At 33.6% G+C, this 23,178-nt stretch overlaps 2 protein-coding genes across 3 annotated transcripts; one reads left to right on the top strand and one right to left on the bottom strand.

Annotated features, from left to right (window-relative positions):
- Positions 1-6,556: 6,556 nt before the first annotated feature.
- Positions 6,557-8,539, top strand: LOC131663674 (protein lethal(2)essential for life-like). Its single transcript, XM_058934204.1, has 2 exons — positions 6,557-6,700; positions 7,408-8,539. The coding sequence occupies exon 2, from the start codon at positions 7,435-7,437 to the stop codon at positions 7,942-7,944; it is 510 nt and encodes a 169-aa protein (XP_058790187.1). The 5' UTR covers positions 6,557-6,700; positions 7,408-7,434; the 3' UTR covers positions 7,945-8,539.
- Positions 8,540-15,976: 7,437 nt separating this feature from the next.
- On the bottom strand, positions 15,977-18,793 carry LOC131663746 (endoplasmic reticulum-Golgi intermediate compartment protein 2-like). Of its 2 annotated transcripts, XM_058934349.1 has the most exons (6): positions 18,605-18,793; positions 18,118-18,247; positions 17,662-18,037; positions 17,343-17,593; positions 17,013-17,270; positions 15,977-16,736 (listed from the first exon to the last, which is right to left on the bottom strand). In XM_058934349.1, the coding sequence occupies exons 2-6, from the start codon at positions 18,215-18,217 to the stop codon at positions 16,546-16,548; spliced, it is 1,176 nt and encodes a 391-aa protein (XP_058790332.1). In that variant the 5' UTR covers positions 18,218-18,247; positions 18,605-18,793; the 3' UTR covers positions 15,977-16,545. The 2 variants fall into 2 exon arrangements, with proteins under 2 accessions (XP_058790332.1, XP_058790333.1); XM_058934350.1 differs by lacking the exon at positions 18,605-18,793 and having other exon boundaries at positions 17,662-18,051; positions 18,118-18,234.
- Positions 18,794-23,178: the final 4,385 nt, after the last annotated feature.

The raw sequence follows: 23,178 nt of genomic DNA, 5'->3' as shown, positions 1-23,178 counted from the left end.
ATATCCAGCGTTACTTGGATGAACATTTTAATTTATACACGTTACTTTGGATTACCTGGTCATTCATCAATTACCTGATTAGCCAAAGGCGAAATTTCAAACGTGCTTTACACTTGAACAAATAGAAATAATCCGAGATACTTTCCGAAGTAACGTTTGTAGAGCAACTGACGCCAAGCGTAAAAGGGTGTAGGGAAAATAAAGTAGCCGATCCGGGGGAAGAGAGCGAGAGAGAGAGCATGTCGTGCCGTAACTCAGCCTAACCTAGCCCTGGCCTCGATGCCTCTCTCTCTCCCTGCACCGAATGTATACACGTACCTTACCACGTATGTTATAGGTATATGTTCCCCCTCTCGCTCACTCTCTCTCTCTCTCTTTCGCCCTACGACACCCCACTGGTTTTCAGTTTTCGAAGTAGCACGCTGTGAAAAAGAGAGAGCGGTCGACTGAACGAACGTCGCTTTAGCTCTCTGTCGCTAAGCTGCTTTCCAATGCAATGTATGAGAGAAAGAAAGAGAGAGAGGAGAGTCAGGTAGTTTTTGTTCGATTAGTGTGTTGCCATGTGCGACTAATTACTTGCTTTTCTTCATATTCGGATGTTTTATATGATCGGTGAAGATTATTTATTTATTTTAATCAGTGAAAGAAGAGTTAGGTATACGTTGGTAGATGCGGAAGAAATCTCGGTTGAAAATGTTTCATGAAAAATAAACTGATATGTATTTCGGAAAGCGAATGATTACCTTGAGACTTTGTAGATCCCTATATATCAATTAATTGCTATATGATGCATTACACCAGAAAATAACTAATTATTATAGTCATTACCCTACCGATTGCGATAAAGATAAATGACAAATTATTTAAAAACTGTAACGTGAAGGAAATTCTCAGCTCTTCAGAACAATTTTTAAATTTATTACGCCTGATCAGATTTATCGAATAAGCAACATTCGTACAAAAGACGCGCAATGTACTTGGCCTAATTTCCCGGAGTAATTTTTACACCAAGAAAGTAAATGGATATACGGCATTTTCGCGTCGATAATATTAGAATGAAACTCGACCTTTCCAAATGGCACTGGACTTTTGTAAATCCGATTGGAATGAACGAAGAATCAATATTTGATATCTTATAATACGAGTTCTTTCTGTAGACGCTGTTCCCTTTAAAATTGAACATACCGTGCAATTGAGAATTGCGATCTCGTCTTAACATAAATTTTCTTTCTGGTTTAATAAGCCCATGTAAAAAAATCCTACCTTGTTATTCTTCTTCTTAAACGTAATATTCAGATGAAAGCTCATTGAAAGTTAATTGGAAGATTTATTACTACAAAATTGAAGATTCCGCGGTGTTCTGTCACGTAAAAAACCTGCGTGCGAAAAAGAACAGTGATAAGAGTCGTTTTTTTTTTGCGAAGGATAAAACATGTCAACATTAAAATACACGATTCAATCAAGCGGTAAAATATAAAATAGGTGCCGTGAACGTGCACGATAGAGGCTGATTTAATAACGAGACACTCAGGTAACTGTTACCAAATAAAAAGCGCTTGGCCCCGCAAGTACAGGATATAAAAAAAATCAATCTATTCCTTGACGGGACATATATAAGTGTACACTTGTTGAAATCTTTATATAGATCCACCGGATAAATTGCCATTTCAAAATGTTGCTCCCTCTAATGAATAGTAATACTTTTATGGAGCTAATCAATGTTCCCTGTCCGTAAACAATATATTGATCTATTAAGGTGTAGCGTAACTATTTCAATGTTCGCAAATGTAATCACGAGAATAATAAATGTCCACATATGTCTCTCTCTCTCTCTTTTTCTATAGGATATATACGAGTATATTGAATCAGTTTAACGCGACACCAAAATCATTTCTTTACCTTTTCGATAAATCTTGTACGTATCTCTTCTTATCACTTGGGCGTCTCTCTATGACTTCCAAAGTGACTGTTTCCAGTTAACATTTATCATAACTGTATCATTAAAAACAGGTCGACTTTGATTAGAAAAGTTCTGGTGAGAATGAGGCTAATATTTTCTATTCGCATTCCGCTTGATCATCAAAGAAAATGCTATTCCTCGTGAGCTCATTCGTGTATTAATAAAAATTATACATATACGAAAGTTATCGAGCGCAAGAACAAAATTGCCCCCTTCTAGCCGGTTTCAAGCCGAAAAAAATTATGTAGCATACCGCTAAAAGCTTGCACTTCGCATAATTCACTAATAAATATTGCACAGAACATTCAACGCAAAAAATATAAGTTTGCATAATGTAAGAGTGGAGCGGAAAAGCCAGTCCCATCAACAAAGTGACACATTCGCTCGAAGATGCAGCCTCGACCGCAGAGAGTAGACGAAAGGGAAGCCGCCAAGCTGCTTTAAAGCTCGCGCGTGGGACAACACCAACGTGCGCGCGCGATGAGCTTGCGAGACAGACGCGCAAGAGATGGAGAACGCGAACTGTCGATCACGTCGTCGACCTTGGCACGTACGTTTTGATCGCTCATCGATTATACGCGATCGCTATCTTGCATCGACTCGGAATAGGCATTCAATTTACGCACGCTGAGAGAGAGAGAGAGAGAGAGAGAGAGAGAGAGAGAGAGAGAGAGAGATAGAGACTCGGAGAGCTCTGCGTGATTGTTTTGACTTAAATCATAATGGTCTTTGTCGGCCATTGATTGCATTATCGACTATCGTTCCCATTGTTGCACGGTGATGTATAATCGCTTTTATATTAAATATGTGAATGCGCATTCATTGTGCATATCCAAAGCTATAATGTGCGAAAGTTATTGTTTGTCATTCAACGAGTTTCAGGTGTTGTTAACGCGGTAAATGGATAAATCAATAATTTCATGCAATTTTCCTTTATTATTACGAAAAGCTTTTACTTCATAACGGCGAAAACTAAAATTGACTACGTCTACTCTTATATATCCGACGACTACTTTTTAACACATTACAACGAGGCTCAATAGTTTTGCACTATATTTAACTAAGGATACCGATATTAATTCAAGGATAACTTTTGATCCAGCATTTCTATTTGTCTAAATAGTACACAAGTTTATTTTTTCACGTCGAAATAAAAAAAAAAAGAAGTAGCAATTATATATATGAGTAATAACGTGTTTGTCCCCTTCCTGGGCCACCCACTTACGGCACTGGCACACGTATAATAATGGCACACGTCCAGTATTAAACATAAAATTATTAAGAATTCCATTATCCCCGTAATACGAAATGATCGGAAAACTGTTCTTATATTAAACGTAGACACCCTAGTTTTCTAATAACATGAAAACTATTGATAAAGATGAGCACTACTAGTTGCACATGTTAAATGACTGAATCGATCAATAAATGACCAAAATGAATATAAACAAAACATATATAAATATCGTCATTACTTATTTATAATAACGAAGTAAATACAATTTTCATGTCGATGAGAAATATTTGAAAAGATCAGCAATTCTTCTTCGATCAAACGAGAGCAGAAAAAACTGTTTTTTTTTTAATGGAAAAATCTGCTTTTCAATTACTAAATAAAATAAAACAATTTTAGATTTTTTGCCGGATTCGTTTTATACAAATGCCGTTTCTACACGATTTGATTAACACAAATTTTTAAGTCATTTTTAAATTTAACATAAATCGTTTTTAATTGAATAAAATACACAACATAGTATTTATTAGAACAGAAAACGCTATGGAATATTTAAATTGTTTACAGCAAATTCAATTAAAAAATAATTGACTGAAAGTATTCTACATAAAATCTATCTGTAGGAATAGATAAATATTGGAAAAAATTATATGTATGAAATTCTGCACATTATTAAATAATGCTAAAATATAGATTATATAATGTAGAATAGTTAGTTCTAATTAATCGTTAGTATGATATAGTGTCAGAGAATATTTCATTTTTTTCAATATAATTTTATTTTTCATTTTCAATAGAAAAGCGTTATGCTGAATAAACAAAATTTAAAATGTATGTAGAATCGCTATCTGTATGAAACGAATATAGCCCGATTTTTCTAGTATCAATAAATTAAAAAGAAAATTTAACTGTTGGACATGTTCAATTCTTCAATATTTATCACTCAATATTGTTGACCAACATGATAAAGTCGTGCCTTTTTATATGGACTTTGATACGAGTACCATTTCTTATAATTCTCTAGTTGCAAATATGCCAATGAAGTTTAACGTAAAAATGAAGTATATATGAATAATTTAATATTAAGTATTACTTCACTGTTATTGTTATAAATTAAGTATTACTTTATTGTTAGTAAACTTTGAATATCTTATTAGACTTTTAATGGTCGAACAAATTCTCTGTTTCCATCATTATATGTTTCGATAAGTGAGATAAACAATATATTTAAAGTAATCGCTGATTAAGGTTCATCGTGAATACGATAGATGTCGTGACGATATCTCAATTCAAATTTCTACATAAAAATTATATTTTATAATTATGACATAGTTGTATATAAAATTATATACCTATTATATATTTTATAGTGTTAATGTAAAAACAAAACAACTATGTAGTTACAACGAATGATAATGAATAACAGTAAAATAATATTCTATAGTGTTTATTTAATTGTGACTGGGTTATCTTTTATCTATAGTTTTATATAAAAAGATAAATTCATAATCCGCGATCTATACTGAATGAGAGCGTTTCACCAATCAGAGGGTAACATGCGTTATTTGATTTCTCAGTATTCATAGTAAAATATTATAATTTTAATATCATTGAGTATTGTACATTCATTTCAATATTGATTTCTTTCGGTTTAACGCACTTCAAAGTTGATCATACATCCGACAGATGTCGACACTACATTGAAATTCAAATGTAAATATAGTTATTTATATTTTTTTGAGATTAAGATGTATTTCATAGTAATTTATACATTGGTGTTTTTAATTTTAATGTTCACTTTGTATTCAATACAAATATAAAGTTATCTCCATTATATCAGATATAATATAAGCTGTTAACGTAAGGTGCACATTCGTTAAAACACTTATTTATTTGTTTAAAAAATAACATTCTCGAATATCATCAACTTAATGTCATCATACTAAAAACCAATTTAAGAATAATCTGCTGAGAGAAGATAAACAATTTATATTTTAAAGATTCAAATCAACAAACTTTAAATATTATAAGAGCTATTTTATAGATTCATAAGAGTACTTCAGTAATCGTTGCGATAAAATATATTTCGCTTGTATCAGTTTTAAACTTTTACATGAGACTTTGGAAATGAAATAAAAAAACTTTTATTAAAAAATAAGGTATTAATTAAATCCCGGCAGCCCTAACTATGAAAAAGATTATTGTTGACATTGACAATGAAACGCAATTATGTTCTTTCTAAACTTCTTCAACACAATTCACGACCAACTGCAATTTCTTTACATCTGCCGAATTCTAGTTTTAGCAATCAGACAGACTGAAAATACGCAGACTCGAAATAAAGTTAGCTCGACATTGAACCACGTGTAACCAAATGAATATGTTCGAATGGAAAAAAGCATGGCAGAACTTACACAATAATTACGTTTGCAATAAAAGAGAAACGTTGATAAACGTTCCGCGATGGAAGCTTTGAGAAAAAAAAACATCGACCGTACCTGGCATACATACATATGTCGTTGACAAAACGTTGATTTCGCTAACCGCATAACGTGGTTCCGTGCTGCTTTTCGGCATTTTCCCGGCGATTTTTCAAATTGGCCGACGCTGAATCATCACACGCTGTTTTATCCGACGATTTTCAATGCTACTGTCGTTCGAACTTACGTCGGTTCCTAACTTGTGTCACAATTATATACATATTTCTTTTGATTTGTGCGTGAAGTGTGGAGAAAATTCTAGAAATTGTCACTTTGTTTGCTTTGTTTCGCTTCAAAAGCTATGATATAGTAACGAAGATGAAATTTACTCCCAAATATTTCGATACCATTGTTTAAGATTCAAAAAAAGAAAAAGATAAAGGAAAAGAAATTTCTGATAATATTAATAATATATTTTTTACAAGTTATCAATCTGAAATGCCATGTGTTTTCAATCTCATTGGTAAAAATTTCGTGTGCAAATCATACCAGCTGTATGTATAAACAAACAGAACGAGCATTATTTAAATCAAATTTCATCGGCGATTTCAAATTTCCTTATAATCAAAACAATCAAGAACTCTATATCTTGAAAAATACATTTAAATGTCATTTATTCGCACACAAAGTAACGACGAAATTCAAATAAAGAAAAAACCAGCATCTTTTCGCTTGTCATTTCTACATAAAACCAGAATTCCTAAAGCAAAGCAATAAAGAGTCGAGCACGCTTATGTACATACAAATACTATATTATAAAGTGGGAATATCATACGTTTGCAAAACGTTCTAGTACGAAACAAAAACGTCGTGGTAATAGGTCGAAAATTCGACGAAAGGTGTCCCCTACATACATCGAATAGCACAAGATCATTCCGGAGGGTCTTTGCAATTCTTGTGCCTTCTCGCGCGTTCGACAAGCACGCAGGAGCGACGGAATAATCTCGAAGCGAGCCTACGAACATATATAACCAACCGGCCGGCGATACCGACAGTCAGTTGAATCTGAGCAACGATACGATAAACGTGAGTGTACTCTACTGACTTTGCTAATTTTATTTCTTTGTGTGAAACAACGTTTACCTTAGTGTGCGTTTTCGTCGACGTTTCTGCACATTTATTTCACTGTTGTCGAGCTGTGCGCGTTTTTTTTTTTTTTTTTTATACTTTCGGAGCATCGCGAGTGCGAATAACCTACGTTCGCTAACGTTTTCGTTATCTTGCGAACAGCAATTGTGTTTGCTTATTTTTTCTAGTTTATTTATACAATTTCGATTTACTTTCGTTCGGCTTGCTACTAAATTAAATATTTAAAAGTTTTTTGACGGTCGCCTACAAATTTAGTGGAACATTTCGCGACGTATTTTAAACGCGAAAAACTTAATCGTTGACGCGTTATTTACTTAAAGCGTTTCTGAAATGAATAATTTTAAAGCTTGAATTATAATTTATTCGTATGCTTTCCTCCTGAAATTGACATCGTTGTTAATCGTAAGGTTCGCGTCTTCGGGGATGATCGATACTAACAATCTATCTCTATTTTAAAATTGACTTGACGAAACGCTTCAAAATGTTGTTTCATAGTGCTTATTCACGTTTCTACTTTTCGTTAAAATATAAGCTACTTTCGCGAAATAATTGATTGTATTAATTATTGGAAAAATGATAGATTGTAGCAATATTGAAAAATATTTTGATCTACTATTATACTAATTGCATTTGTATTATTACAGGTTATTCGATAAGAAACAAAAGCGAAAATGGCCTTAATTCCAACATTGTTCCGTGACTGGTGGGATGACTTTGAGCGTCCAAGCCGCCTCCTCGACCAGCACTTCGGCATGGGCATGACGAGGGACGATCTGTTCAACACTGCTATCTCACCAAGTTTCCGTAGTTACTATCGTCCCTGGCGCAACATGCTCGAGCAGTCTGGTGGTTTGTCAAAAATTACCAACGACAAGGACAAGTTCCAGGTGAACATTGACGTCCAGCAGTTCTCGCCGAACGAGATCACCGTCAAAACCGTCGACAACTCCATCGTCGTCGAAGCCAAGCACGAGGAGAAGAAGGACGAACACGGTTTTATCTCACGCCAATTCGTGCGCCGTTACGTTCTTCCAGAGGGACACGACGTCGCCAACGTGCAGTCCCATCTCTCCTCCGATGGTGTGCTTACTATCAGTGCACCTAAGCTGGCTCTTCCCGCTCCGGGCGAGAAAATTGTCCCAATCCAGCATACCGCTGCTCCCGCTGTAAAGAATGTCTAGGTGTGCACGAGGTTGTATGTTTGAGTCTGAACAGAATGTTGTGTGTCAACGCAGAATTAAATTTATTTTAATGATAGTTGTCAAGTGTGCTGCTCTGGTAAAGCATGTATTGATGTCAGCTAAGATCTACTGTTAACTTATTCATATAATTTTCTCTTTCTAGATTGATTAAATTACATACATTATATACATGCTAAAGTTGCCAAACTGCGACTTCAAATGTCGCCAATATGAGAAGTGTGCGGTTTTGTGAGTAGTTGGCTGTAAAACAATAGTCATTGTATTTGTACAAAGATTGTGCGAGAGAATGCAAGAGTAGTAAGTGTGTATACAAAGCATTTGAGATCTTTCAACTATCATTTTACATGTATCGACTGTCAAACTATCAAAAAATTTAAGTATTATCGCTGATAATTCTTTCATTAAATATGTTATTTAATAACAATTGTGATAACTTAACATTTTTTTGTAATAGATTGAAACTCGTTCCACACCAAGTTTTTTTTACTTGACAAAATCAAACTGTTCAATTATGTACTATTAATACATTTGGTTTATTATTGTACTACATTTTATTGAATAAAGCCTTCAATTTCACATATATTTGTTTTTCATTTATTTTTCACATCGAATTTTAGCGACAAAATTGATTAATTTGAACAAACGTTGAACTGTACGAAATTATTGGATGCTTTTTATCAAGCCAACGAGATTGATTTTTTAATTAATTGTAGATACCTTGTTAACAATAGAAATATCGAGCATGTATGACGAAAGCTCGTGATAATTCTATTATGGGCACAAGTCTGACGCACCACGCCAAAATAAAGCTTGCGTGTATTTTTGGGCGTTCTATAGCCAAAACCAACTTTCCGGGAAAACTTAGAAAATTATTTTGCTGAGCGACTAATTCACAACGAAAATACATGACAATTAGTCATCAGTGTATTTACCGCCATGTTACTAGTCTCTCGGTATATTCCTCATATGCTGCTTGCAAATCTTAACCATTATCGTTTAATTAGCGGTTAACGAATGGACAATAAAGATGAAAGATGTATTACGTACCTAAAAATACCTGATTATAAATACACTTTATATATTCGAGATACACTTTAATTTCTTCATATGAGAGATTACAGTTTCAGTATCTTTCACCACCTATAATATCGATGTATGCATCTTAGCATTTTCATTTTTCTATCAAAATATTTCCGTACATTAAGTATCAACAGCATACATTTAAAAAAGAAGTCGGCAAGCAAATGGAGCTAGATACTTTGATTTTGTATTAAAAAATTATAGATAGAAAAACATTGTACAGGAAATGATTTTCGACGTAGATGAATTGTAATGGATTTTGAATTTGATAGTTACGCAGTCCCGTATCAAAGTTTATAATTCACTATTTCTTTAACGCGTAGTCATATAATATTCTCTGGTGACCATCACTTTAAAAAAAAAAAGCATTTTTTAAAATTATCTACAGTAAACAACGGCGAACAAAGAAATTTACATCAGTTCTAAATCACGTCTAGATTTGTTTGCATTAATGTGGCTCCCTTTGTTAACTTTATATACAGGCACTTTGTATATCATACATTCGATAATAATTAAACTCTTATTCGTTATGAAAACTTGTACTTGATCATCCACAGTATTCGTTGCAAATAAATATGCTATATACGGTAATCATTGTTTGTTCGCTCCCTATTATATATGAGTTATAAGACGAGACTGCCATGTGTATCATGCATTTGCAAGGACATAATCATGTAATTTAATATTCACATACCAAAAAGACATAACCATTTTCATAATTTTGCCTGAAATAAAAATGAAATATATAACGCAAAACTTTGGAAAATGGCACTCTACTTATATATTTTATATAACGGAATAAGAACAAAGGTTAGCCCCTAATAACGTAGAACGATGCTAGCGATTCTATATCTTAATGCTATCCTTCTATAAATAGGTATATTCAAACAAAAATAGTTCTTGTGATTATCACCAATATCAAACCATCGTATACTATCATCAAAATAACTCAAAATTATACTTTTGCTCATAGCAACATCGTCATTTTTAGAAATGAAAACTAAAATATAGGATATTTAAAAGTAACAAGCGTTTACTATAACGATACTTTTAATATGAACATAATTGTCATCGTCAATATAATCGTATACTCACGATTCAAAGTAATATTGTTGCTGATGGCAAAATCGTCACTTTTAAAAATCAATACTTAAGATCTAAGAAGTTTGAAAGTAAAAAGCTTTTTGAAAACGTATTTAAGTACATTATCAATAATAGGTGATTACGGGCTGTAAATGAAGTAGAAAGTTCGCGTTTATTGGTAAGAACGTTACGATTAATATTCAGTAAAGGTCTGATGGGAGATGAGATCACGTGGAAACGCTTATTTGCCTGAGGAACAGACATGATTGGTTTGATGATAGTCATTAAAGGTATAGTGGAGGATAGAGCTTTGGAAAATTTGCCGTAGCGTCGATGAATGATTCGTCGAAAAGTGGGGGTGAATTTGCAGATAGAGGTAGTAACGAGAGACCAAAGCAGCATTCATAAGAGAAGAAGAGTTCAGGTTGCCTGAATTGTAAAAGCCCATCGAGGTCAGAGGTTTGGTGAAGAAAGCCATGGTGATTTGCCATGGTGATTTCGATCAATTAAACCAGTTCGTGATTGCTGAAGTTTATATACCCTAACGAGGTGTGACGATTCTTCCACTATACATTATAATTTCAAATAAATTCAGTGCTATGAATTGCTATAAAATAGAAAACCGTTTGCTCTGATCATTACATAATCGATAAGATTATTACTAAGTAACTAGTTTGGGATGCCGTGTTGTTTAATATATGTGTTTGAAGCCAATTAGAATTAAAAATTTTATTAGTGAAAGTATACAAAAGAAATACAGCCATACGAGAAAGACAACCCGTTCGTTCAATTTACAGTTGCTACACAATATTTATGCGTAATTATTAATTAAAAGTATTGTTTTCGCTGTAGTTCACAAGGAGACAAGAATATTTTAGAAAGGATGCAAAATCTGGATATGTCGCAGTATTTCTAAGTCACGAATGCCAGTTATTCGTTTGAAACAGTCGCGTCGGGCAGGTTAATGACTCTTATACGAGTACGTCGTTGATGCTCCACGCTTTTGAGCCAGTTTCGCTGCATTTCCGCACGCGAGAGCCGCCAAGGGGATGGACCAAATTCGGAAGAGGAAACATGAGAAGTCGCGCTCGTTGGCATTTCCTGTATGAGTTTGCTTAAGCGCGGATTAGCCACAGTATCAAATTAAATCTGCTTACGAGGTATACGTCGTCATAAGTATGTGAGCGTATAACACTAATGAAGTTAAAATAGAGAGTATATATTTATTAAAAACTGATAAAGCATGCTGTTTTTCATTTCTTTCAATGCGGCGAGAAGTCGATGGGAAGAACAGAAGTATAATGAAACGAATGTGTTTACTAGCTCGACTCAGACTCAAAAACAATGAAAATAAAGCAATTCAATGTGTGATACGTAAATTCCTGATACACAAAATATCTAAAGCTAGTATTTCTCTCATTCGTTAGATCGCGAAAGCGAGCGCGTGTACGTGTGTAATTTCACCAAATGAAGTCATAATCAGAAATAGATCTTGCGTCGCCTCTACAAGCTGTATCTTTATTGGTGTACAAAAATTTGAGCAATACTTGATCACGAATAAGATCTTGCAGTCATAATTTAGTGAAACTGATTTTTAGTTACAAGTATATTTTTCAAATTCGTTTCATAATCGTTGAAGATTTGCAAAAATTGATTATAAAAATCGGAGCTTTTGCTTCTTTACAGAGGAAGACTTCAGATGGTGATTCTTGAAAAATTTTCAGTTTACCTATAATTTTTTTACTTTTATAAATAGAAGATTAATTTTGTTAATTGGAAGATCTAAATGTATTGCATCTACTCAGAAAAATTAATTTGACCTATCATTTCATAAACATTAAAATTCCTTTTCGCGTGATATCCATTTTTCATTATTTTATTTGTTCCACTGGCATATCCATAGTTTTCAAGATATTTTATTCAAATTTGGTATGTTATGGTTATTCTCGTAATATTAACGTGACTTTTTACTATCGTCAGTGCGAGTGTTACAGTTCAGCATCATTTTTGTGCAATACAAGTAAAAAATCGCTTTTGCAAATTTTAATGACTTTCGTTTTTTTTGTACGTGTGCGTTGAAAATTTCATAATATTTACGATGAACTGACGGGATAATAAAAGGTGAAAATAAAAGTTTCGTGCAATGATTCTATGAGTTTACGAATCTACACTAAGGGGAAGGTAAGCGATTATTAGTAGGCCAAGGAATAGATTATCCTGGATGTTAATGAACGAATACTTAAATTAAATGAAATAGTATATAGCCAGCATAAAAAAAACCCAGTCATGAGTGGTGAAAAAGCCATTTAAACACAGCCATAATACAAAGAAATATAATAAACGGTTATAAGTTACATGACATAAAAAATAAAATAGAGACTGTTACGCTACTAATTGCAATGACCGGAGGCTCGCTTACTCCCATGATTCTTCATGCTAGAGATTATTAAATAGCCATTCGATACTTGATATCTATTAGCTTACAACGCCACACCGTTCGCACCCCTCGTCCGTGAAGGAAGGTGACTCCTAGAGCAGCGCAGTGCCAATGTCTTGGTCACGGGCACGGCTCGTACTGCACTGTCCCCAGCGATGGAGATGGGCCGAGTGACCGCTCTTTGGACCGACCCTGGGTCGAAGACGCCTTATAGGATACCGTGCTGCATATCCTCAGCCAGGTCGATGAACGCCAATAGCCCTTGTCGCGATCGCGGGCTCGCCGAGTCGCGTTTCACATTCGACGTTCCACAGGATACGCGCGACGTTGACGGGGGCTCGCCCACGACGAAACGAAAGAAATGAAACGGGAAAAGACTGATTCTGAGAGAGAATCGTACACACGGCGGATTTCGAAGCGTAACTGAACTGTACATTACTGCAAGTTTCCGAGAGAGTAGAGAGAGAGAGAGATAAGAAGGGGAGGAAACGCCCTCGAAATATTGGGCCCTGTTGTGGAGGTCAATTAGCAACGCGGAAGGAGTCATATAGCGCCGAACTCGAATTCTCGATTACTTGCGCGCGGTTGGTAGCCTAATCCAATTTTCATGACGGTATGCGCGTACTATCCGAGTGAGCGAGCGTGTTGAGGACGCGGGGTTTCCTCGATCGTGCCGTGTCCGGAAAATGAACAGCTTAAGCCCATCTGTTTGGATTTAAGCGAAATGGTTGTATCGTCACGTTCTCTCTCTCTCTCTCTCTCTCTCTCTCTCGCTCTCTCGCTCTCTCTCTAATTGAAATTGTTTGGTGCGCTCGGGAGGCGCATATGCCGCAAACGCATAATTTGTCAAATACTTATCAGTTTACGATTTCTTTTCATTATACGACTATGTCGCTCGTTTTCTATTTTCTATTCGTTGTTATGTATATTACCATATTTGCCTTGTAAAAAAGCGATAACTTATTGTATATTAAATAACTTCTATTTGGTGTAATATTCTGAATTAATAATTTTATCAACGTATGTTTTCTTTTATAGTGTGAGTTTTGATTTTAGAGTTTTCTTCCTTTGATTTAAGTTTATGTAATCTAACCATATTCCCTTTTTATTTACTTAAATGTTTAAATAACAATATTGTTGATTTTTACGATATAAAATTTAAATGATAAGTTGCTTGTTCGTTAAACTTCACGTTCACAAATAAAATGTAATTTTCATCTAAAAAGATTATCAATGACGATAACAATTCCACTCTTGCATATGACAACAAATTGTTTTCGAACTGTAGCAAAGTTTTTTGATTCATTTTTCCATAAATTATATTATTCACTCGTTAGAAGTAATATACATAGCGAAAATATCGTAAAAAAAGTAAAGTAATTTATAAAGGATATAGTTCGTTTCAAACTTGGAAGCAATGCAATTGACAGCGTATTTTTATGCATCATAATAGCTGCAATGTTAAAATGTAAGAAAGAGATAAAATGAGGACAATACGATAGTTTTAAGCTAATTAACCCCAAAAGTCTGATGTTTTTAAAGTTAGCTCGAATAAACTAAATCGACTGGTCCTTCAAAAATTATAAGCCAAAAAATTTACATTGTTCAAATAACTAAGTGATGGACCAAAAGTTAAAAAGAGATCTTTGTTGGATGTAAACATAACTTTCCGCGGTTTGTTTTATTTTAATAATAATTTTACCGCGAGCATTTAAGAAATTTGCGCGTGGGCGTTTGGCCTCGCGGCTGTGATGAGCGCACACGTCATGCTGCGTCTAAAAACAAAGTATAAAACGTACAAAATAAGATGCACAAACGTAATGGCGAGAAAAATAGTTTAGAAAAAAAAACTCAGGTTGATGAATCAGTCTGGATCAAGTGATATGCACGCGGAACCCAAAATGTTCCAAACGTAAATAGGAGCCTAGTCGGCTGGAGGAGACCATATTGAGACATTTTATTCGTCAGCCGATTAGCTGTCGATGGCGTGGCGATTGATGCTATTGCGCGATTAGTTACACGCGAGCAGTGATATAATCGGACAGATATTGTTTATTTATTTACTATTTTATTATTATCGATCAAAGAGCTAACAACTTTCATCAATGATTGACGAGATAAAATTTAGGTAACGCGTTTTTCACGTACAAGATCTACGACTATTTTGGTAAGAAAAGTTGCGATACTCTTACACTGTTTTAACGATAATTTAATTTTTAATAGGTGATGAATATGAGAACTTTTCAACAATCGCAGAAATATTGGTTACAATCAGAGCACTGTATATTGATTCGCAGCAAAACGACTATATTGTTTTCTTAAAAAGTTATAGTGTTCATAAGCATGGCAAATGATTTTCTTTTTATAACGACTACGTTTAATATTGAATATGTTAAAAAATATGGATTTAGTAAATGATATCAACTAGCAAATAAAATAATACATAATGTCAGATTTGGAACTAAAAATATAAGTCGAGACGCGATATTGTTGTTCCGTTCGCGCGGTCGCCGATGGTTCGACATCTTCCTGGACTCTGTGAGAATATTACCTCGATAGTATTGTATTGTAATAATATCCACGTTGAAATGCACTATAGTGAATAAAAATTGACATATTTTTTGTTAATAATGCAGGTCGTTAAAGTAATTTCGAGATACGACAAATTTTGACTTAGTTGAATAAGCGTAACAACAAATAAAATTTCTGTTTTATTTATTGTTGGTACTGTTGAAAATTGCACTTGCATACAACCAATTTAGTTTAACAAGAATACATGCAACATACTATTTTTTTGAAAAAAAAAAATTATTGAGTATATTTACGTCGAGGATGCAAAAAAATAAGAAATCATTTGGCACATATATAGAATCTATCATCAATTAGGAAAAAAATTAAAGCCGTTCAAACAATTGTACATTCTACACAATTACGAATATTTATTTCTTGGTAAATTTTTTCTAAATTCTGAATAATGACCCTCTCTGTCTTGGTCAACATTTATGTGAACCATTTTTTTGTAGAAACCGTACTTTGAAATATATACGAGTCCATATATTAAAATTACTCACCTTGTATATCAGTTACGAAATTCACGAAAATCATTAAATATTCTCTTTTTCGAAAATTTTTAGTTGAAAAATTCTTTGTATAATGATAATATAATCTATATAATCTTGTAAATTACACTTATGCATATTTTTTGTTGCAAAGGCGTCTGAGGACTGTTAAACAAACTACTGCCATCAACATCTGATGCAATGAACATGCTTGTATTTTTATGTACTATTATTTAGATTATTAAGATTAATTAATTAATTAAATAGATAGAAAAACAGTATAGTAAAACATGTCTTAATCAATGTGAAGTACAAAAGTGAACTTGATCAATTGATAAAAAATCTTTATTAATTAATTTGCAGTTTTCCATTTGCAAAAGTGCAGCTTGTCGTGCTCTTCATGTTTATAACTTATACAACCATAGAATAATATAAAATATATATTATTATAAAATATATATTATGGACATAAGATCTTTAACTTCTTTTTTATCCTTATAACCTTCCATATTTACAAATACCCAATTTTATTTAACGATTCCTAGTACAATTTCATAATTTTTAAATAGAGCTTTCAACAATTTTTGTAAGCAATATAATAAATAGTACAAGTATCATTATCAGAACATGAAAATACAAAAAAATCACTTTCATGTAATATCTCCAATTTTTAAAATAATATATAATAGGTGTGAAGCGATATAATTCACTTTTATAAATTTGAAAAATTAAACCAAATATCATCTGTATGACTTACAAAAGCTTTGAAACTTTAGAATGTATAAGCAGATCTTTTAAAATGTAAACTATAAATCTAAATTATAAAAGCCTTAAGTAATTGATAAATATAAAATTTTGTATAAAATCTATATTGGAAGCTTATTGAAAAAAATACTGTAATTCAAGGCTATTTTTTTTCAGTTAACTAGAATTCGGAAGAATGTCGACGTTATCCACACTTGTTGGAGTCATTACGTTCATTAATGTAACAGGTTTTATAAACATTTTCTTATCAACGGTCAACTTCTCATATCTTTTTGTTTCATTATTCTTCTTGAAAAATTTACAACATACGATGTACCAACATTTTTGTACAAGATTATTTAGAATGCCTGAAAATAAATGTTTTGAATTTAGTAAACAGTTGGTGCAATTATCAAAAAATGTTTTTTCAAGAATCAATAATGATTATAACTTTATAGATATTCCTTTCCAGTTAAGGACTATATGAAATTAATAATATTTGTTTTACTAATTTATAGTATCTTTCCGATTTCTGATTCTGATATTTGTTTCATGCTATCATTGAATTTGTTTACATAAGATAAACTGAAGTTCAAACGATTTTTTATATTGAAATTGATGCATAGATTAAATCACAAACTTACCATTAGTTACAAAAATACATCCAACAGTGGCACTTAATCTAATGAGAAATTGACCAATTGAATCGCGTTCCTGACTAACTTTAACTTTTAGTGCACTAATATCATACTTGAAGTAGATTCCGGGTAATTCATGTCTTTTTGCTGTGGAAACTGGTCTTTCATGATCTCTTACACTGTATTGATAAGTTTTTGATTTGTGAATTAACATGTCAATATCCGTAGGTATTATTTCAATGAAATATTGGTACATCATTTTATCTAGAATTAATAAAAACGACTTTTGACAAACCAACCGAAACCGTTCTATATTTCTATGCCTATTAAACTTACGATGAGTTGAAATTTTTTCATCACCCTCCAATGGGTGAATAATACCTGGGCTTGGCTTTCCAAAAGAAAAGCGATTAATTCTATGCGTAAAATTGTATTCCTTATCACTCATATGTAAAGAAATATGAACATGGCCTTGTGGAAGAGATATGGATTTACTAGCAGTCACATGAAGGTTTCCTGCTACTTTGTTTATATCTATACTACCAAACAGTCTACACGCATCAAATGGATAATCAGGCTTGTAGTCTCTGGAATAAAATAATGTTTTAAATAGTATGAAAATGTATCAATTCAGAATTATTTATTATGTTCCAACCTCTGTGGCATTTTTGAACTTGAAAATATTAGCTGATTAGATTTCCACAAAAGTTCATGAATAGCATGGTACTCTTCTCTGAAATATGAGTTCATGTGCTTCAAAGCTTCGAAGTGAGCTCGCTGATCTGGTGTTAAGGCCCACCAAGTGTCCTCTGCATTCAAACTTTCCGTGGTCAATGAATGTTCATTTGTTGAGTCTAAAATATCTGCTCCAATTAAGCTACATGGCATTGCTACAGTCAAATCAATATTCATCTGCAAATGATTATCTTGATCTGTATCTGGTTCAAACTTAAACTGGAGTCTACTATCCAAGAAATATTTGGTTTCAGCATAAATAAGATAAATTATAATGCACACACTGACTATTGAGACTGGAAAACAATGACTAATTATTTAACATTAACGTTGATGTTTAAATACTAGTGAAGTATTCAAGGAATAGAATACCAACATGTTCCTCCCACAGCCGATTGCTTCCTATAATCATCAGGAATTTTTGGAAATGCATCAAATTCCCTCACAGTCTTGATAATATTTCTCCTTCGGATCATGATTGTCTAAAATAAAAGTAACTCCTACGACTGTGAAAGGGAAAAATAAGTTAGAAATCAATACAATATGGTTTTCAATTCATGTAATGAAGAATATTCTTTTCATTTTTTAGTAAGCATTTGACAATTCATACTAATACTATCGTGGGGAATAAAAGGAATGAGAAGTCTGATTCGTCAGCAATATTTTTGATTAATTTCCAACCGTCATTAATTGACGCATACTATAAACTGTAATGTCAAAACAAAGCAGACGGACTGATGGAAACGCTGAAATGCATTTGAACAAGGTTAGGGGCATTGGCTCCTCGAAATCGCAAGTGAACACATCACAAATATTATTTTAAATAGAAACAAGCGTAATAACGAGAACGAAGCATCACGTACCCAAAAGAAAGACGCTAAAGGAAATATCGTTATTTTGTAATGCACTCCAAGTGCGCGATGATAGTCCGCGACATTTTTGCTGCACGCGTGCTACCGTGACTGCCGTCTGTTTTTATTTTTTTCGTGGAATGACGCCCCCTCTATTCGCTTTCGCGCTTCCGGCTTCAACCGCGTATACGTGTACGCCGAATACCCGTCACACTCGCGTACTTTATTATGAAGACAAGGTTTAAAAAAAGACATTATAAAACGTCAAGTCCAATTTTAAGTTAAAGTAAGTTGAAGATATTAAATTAAAAATTAATGACACTTTGAGTAATGCAGATAAATGATCTGTTTTGACACTTCTCATAGAGAATCCTACTCGCAAAGTACAGAGAAAGATTGTACGACCAAAAAATATTTCGACCGACGTAGTTATAGACAAAATTAAGATTTTACCGTAAAATATATCTGCTTCAATGAAAATTTCTAACAAAAAGAATCAAATATGAAAAGACTTCGCTTAGTTTATTTAAAAACTTATTATTTAAAAAAAATCGATATATTTAAAAACTTTGCCAATAAGAAACTATAAAGGCAAAATTATAAAGAGAAAATCTATTTCACTTTAAAATAATAGAAATTGAAGCAAAGTTTGTACATGAGAAATATGAGGCAGAAAAGATACATACATATTGACAGTTCTGTTACTTTTAACGAGCATAAATACGTGATTGAAAATTGATTGCACTTTTTACACACTGCGAAGCATTTTATCATATCCATCGGCCTAAATAGAGTCCATACATGAACACCTAAAAAATTGCAACCGTTGATAAAGTATTTTGTCGGCAAGATATCAGTAGAATCTGTTCAGCTCGGAAGAATTTTAGAATTTTAAAGCAAGCTGATGAGCAAGATGCTAACTGCGCGTGGACGAGATGTCAAACGAGATAGCTCTCTCGCCGACGCTGTCGCTGCGAGGATGCCGCTCAAACAGCCTTATTTTTGGCTCTTCCATGGGCCACTGCGCAGTTTTCCCTTTCCGTCTTTTACTCTTCACCGCGGGAGGTAGCTAATTCCAACGAGAGCTTGCAGCCTCCAAGAGTAAAAAACTCGATCTTAATAGCTTACACGACCGCGACAACGCCTTTTACGCTTGTGCACGTTACAACAAACCGCAAGAGATCAGGGGGAATCTGGGTATGCGTTCGCAATAACAACATTTTTTGTTCATTTGCGAAGTTAACAATCGCGATCGCATTTTAAATTATTAACGAAATCGCAAACTTGTAAATCATTACCGAATAAGATCTTATAAATGTATAAATCGTATAAGTGTATAAATAGCTGCCTTATTTGTATAAACAAGTTTACACTGCTTAACATTTACGTAACGGCTTATTCGGAGCATAGATTCTAACTCGAGAGCAGCCTACGCACTTAAACTAAACTCGAGAAATTTGCTGTTTTGACTACTTGATACGCATCCTTCGCGCACGTGTGTCGTGTTGCATAACGCCACAAAATTAAAAATGTATCGAAGCACGTAGATTTAATATGCAGATTGAAAAATTCCTGGCTTCAATATTCTTTCTTGTAAGTTACTGAGTTAGCCTCTTCTCATTGAGAAAATGGGAAAAAGCAGTCCTCAACGGACTTAAGTTAGTCTCGATAATGTTTCCAAGAGATGAATTTGTTCAAACGTTAAAAATACTTGTTATTATTTCATGTGGAATACACGATTACATTGCAAAAATGAATTTGCAAAAAGTCGCGAAGCAAGTTTACGAGATAATTGAGTTTTCGCAAAACTCAACTTTGCTGAAAAATACGTGACTAAATTGCAAGATGCAATCAAGGCAATTTATTGTACAACCATCAAGCAACTATTCGTCCATTTTTCATTTTATAACGAAAAAAAAAAATTAGATGACGATCAAATTATGCAGGCTAGCTCAGTAATTATTTGGGAATGCCTATAGAGCACGACGACAATGCTGCGGCCTTGTTTCAAATAAAGGCTGTGGAATATTTGGACAAAAATTACGTGGTTTGTGAACATTCCTCCATCAGATGAGATCGAGCGTATATACGAGAGACTACTTTTATTTTTGGAGTACAGTCGAAGCATTTTTCAAAGGCAACTGGTTTTGGTTGTTCGCCATTGGAGATGCCATCTAGCTTAATTTTCTGGATTTTTATAGTATTTTAAGCGCGCCTATCGAGTCCACGAGTTTCATTTTAAACGACAGTTGGATATTTATTTTGTACAGCATACAATAGGGCAAGAATAAAATACAATTAAGTCGGTGACAAATAAAAACAAGTGGCAAGGAAGTACGTCGTCAATTCTTCGCCTACTTTATTATATTCGGCGCTACATCTAATCAAGTATTGTCATATTTTTCTTGTTTAAAATCAATCTACGTTTGAGTTAATCATTTTTTCATAAAAAATCATCTTGCTACTTATGAGTCTGACTTTCATAAGCATTACAATCAACTATTGATGGATGTAGTATTGTTGGTCGCTTTTAACACAAAAGTACTCGTCGGTGCTTCTCTTCACGGTTTTTTCAATCGACGCACGTCTTGCATCATTTCTTTCGAACGTGGAACGAGAAAGTAGCAGGTTTCCCCTCTCTCGTCGCCTTTCAAACAGATTTGACGCGTTTGATCTAATCGGACGATTGTCTGTATGAGGAGACTCAACGGGAGTCTCAGTCGCATCGGAGCAGCTGCCGCGTACATAGCGTGATGTCGCGGCACGCGTAAGAATCGACATGCTAATCATTAATTCTCGGTGACACTGTCCTTGAATACAGGATTTACTTTTTTCGCATTGGTAAGTTTCGATCATAATGTAGGTTTTTGCATTTCAACCTCAAATACACATATCTTTGTCGCTTATTTTCGACTATCAAATGTTACAGCTAAATAATTCGTGCGTATGTTCTTAATTTACTTTCGAAACGGTTCACAGTACACCTTACAGCTAGTATCGCAAAATCGCGATTTGAAAAGATATCGTTTCTGCATTCGTCACGATATATACTATTTTTGCGTTATTTCAATTTGACGATATGACAACAGCGAAAGCTAGTATATGTTAAACATAAAATTCTACGCGGTTGTGGCGCGGCGTAAATGACGATTAATTAAGTGTAGTTAAGCAAATTAGAGAATTTTTAGACATATAACAAATGGCTGATTGTATCTTAACTTTTGCTGTTATCAATAGATAGAAACGTATATTTCTAATTTGTAATTTTTATTGGTCATCGATTGTTAAAGAACGTTTGAGAATAGCAAAAATGTGTTTTCCTCTTATAAAATGAAAACTACTGGAACAATGTGTATATACTACAATGAGGAATGTTATGGATAATGAAAAGATCTTTAATAAAAATGAGAAATCGCTTGTCTCGATCGAACGATAATTCACGTTCAAATTTCAAAATAAGTAACACATTATTCAAAGTGGTAGGTTTTCTAAAATCTCCGCACGGCTTCAGACTATAAATAAATGCTATAAATACTATAAATCTTGACTTCGTGAGAGTTGCTCAACCGTTAAAACTATAAAATTTCCGTAGTTTTTTGAAATTACATTGATTGATCTATAAATTCATTTATGTCAAAGTTTTTAAATGAATTGAAAAAATAAGCAACCAAGCATCTCGCGAAAGTCACCCAAGCGTGATGGTAAGCGAGTGGTAAGAATTGGAATATTAGCAGAGAAAAAAATCACGCAGTCGCACGCGCGCACATATATACGCGCATATATATGTACACGTGTCGGAGTTCAGACAACGGCGAGAAGTTGGCACGCGCGCGCGCGAGCGTGAGTGTGTGTGTATATACAAATACACACAAGTTATATTGACATAGCGCCTATTCAAAAGCCGGAAGAGAGGTAATTTGGCCGCGCTGGTACCGTAAGAGTGACACGAAGAGGATGGACCATTATTTCCAGCTTTTAAATTGTATTTTATACACTGAATTACACAAAATCTGTTAAAACGAAAATAGAAAAGAATTGACTTCAAGTGCATGTATACACGCTCAACTCATATTTTATCTATTTATACACACATACAAACACAATATTTTCAATAAAAGTATTTGCTTTACCATCACTAATACTTTTTTTCACTAGATAATGAACAATTTAAAAACCCATATTGATTGCTTCGCTTTCAAATGTATTTTTTATTATCAATTTTTTATTAGCTCGGCGACAAGATACAATAATTTATAAAAATACAAACATTAATCAAATGAATTATTTGCAGCGCCAAGCGAAGAAAATTACATCATGGAATTCAACAAAAAATGGCCGATTTGTTAGTTAATCGGTAGAGCTGCTGATAACGCTACCAGTCACATCACGGAACCATGAAACCCTCTCTATTATAATTAATATTGAATTTTGTTACTAATAATCGCACACCCTAATCCTAACACTACCCCATACTAAACTTGAAATTTATTGCTTGATGTATTATTTACTTTATTATTAAATTAATTAATAACTAAATTAATTATAAATATCGTAAAATGTACATTGGAAGCGTCAAGAATGATCGC

The sequence above is a fragment of the Phymastichus coffea genome, unplaced genomic scaffold, assembly GCF_024137745.1.
Source record: "Phymastichus coffea isolate CEN01 unplaced genomic scaffold, Cenicafe_Pcof_1.1 PCOF00038, whole genome shotgun sequence".
In the NCBI taxonomy this organism is placed as follows: Eukaryota; Metazoa; Arthropoda; class Insecta; order Hymenoptera; family Eulophidae; genus Phymastichus; species Phymastichus coffea.
The sequence above is the reverse complement of the archived record's forward strand: the minus strand, read 5'-3'. Positions and strand labels throughout refer to the sequence as shown.

Coding starts and splice junctions, on each gene's coding strand:
- LOC131663674 (XM_058934204.1), top strand. CDS start 7,435: ATGGCCTTAATTCCAACATTGTTCCGTGACTGGTGGGATGACTTTGAG.
- LOC131663746 (XM_058934349.1), bottom strand. CDS start 18,217: ATGATCCGAAGGAGAAATATTATCAAGACTGTGAGGGAATTTGATGCA. Junction 18,038..18,117: donor ATCGGCTGTGGGAGGAACAT/GTTGGTATTCTA, acceptor ATTGTTTTCCAG/TCTCAATAGTCAGTGTGTGC. Junction 16,737..17,012: donor ATGTATTTTTGTAACTAATG/GTAAGTTTGTGA, acceptor ATTTATTTTCAG/GCATTCTAAATAATCTTGTA.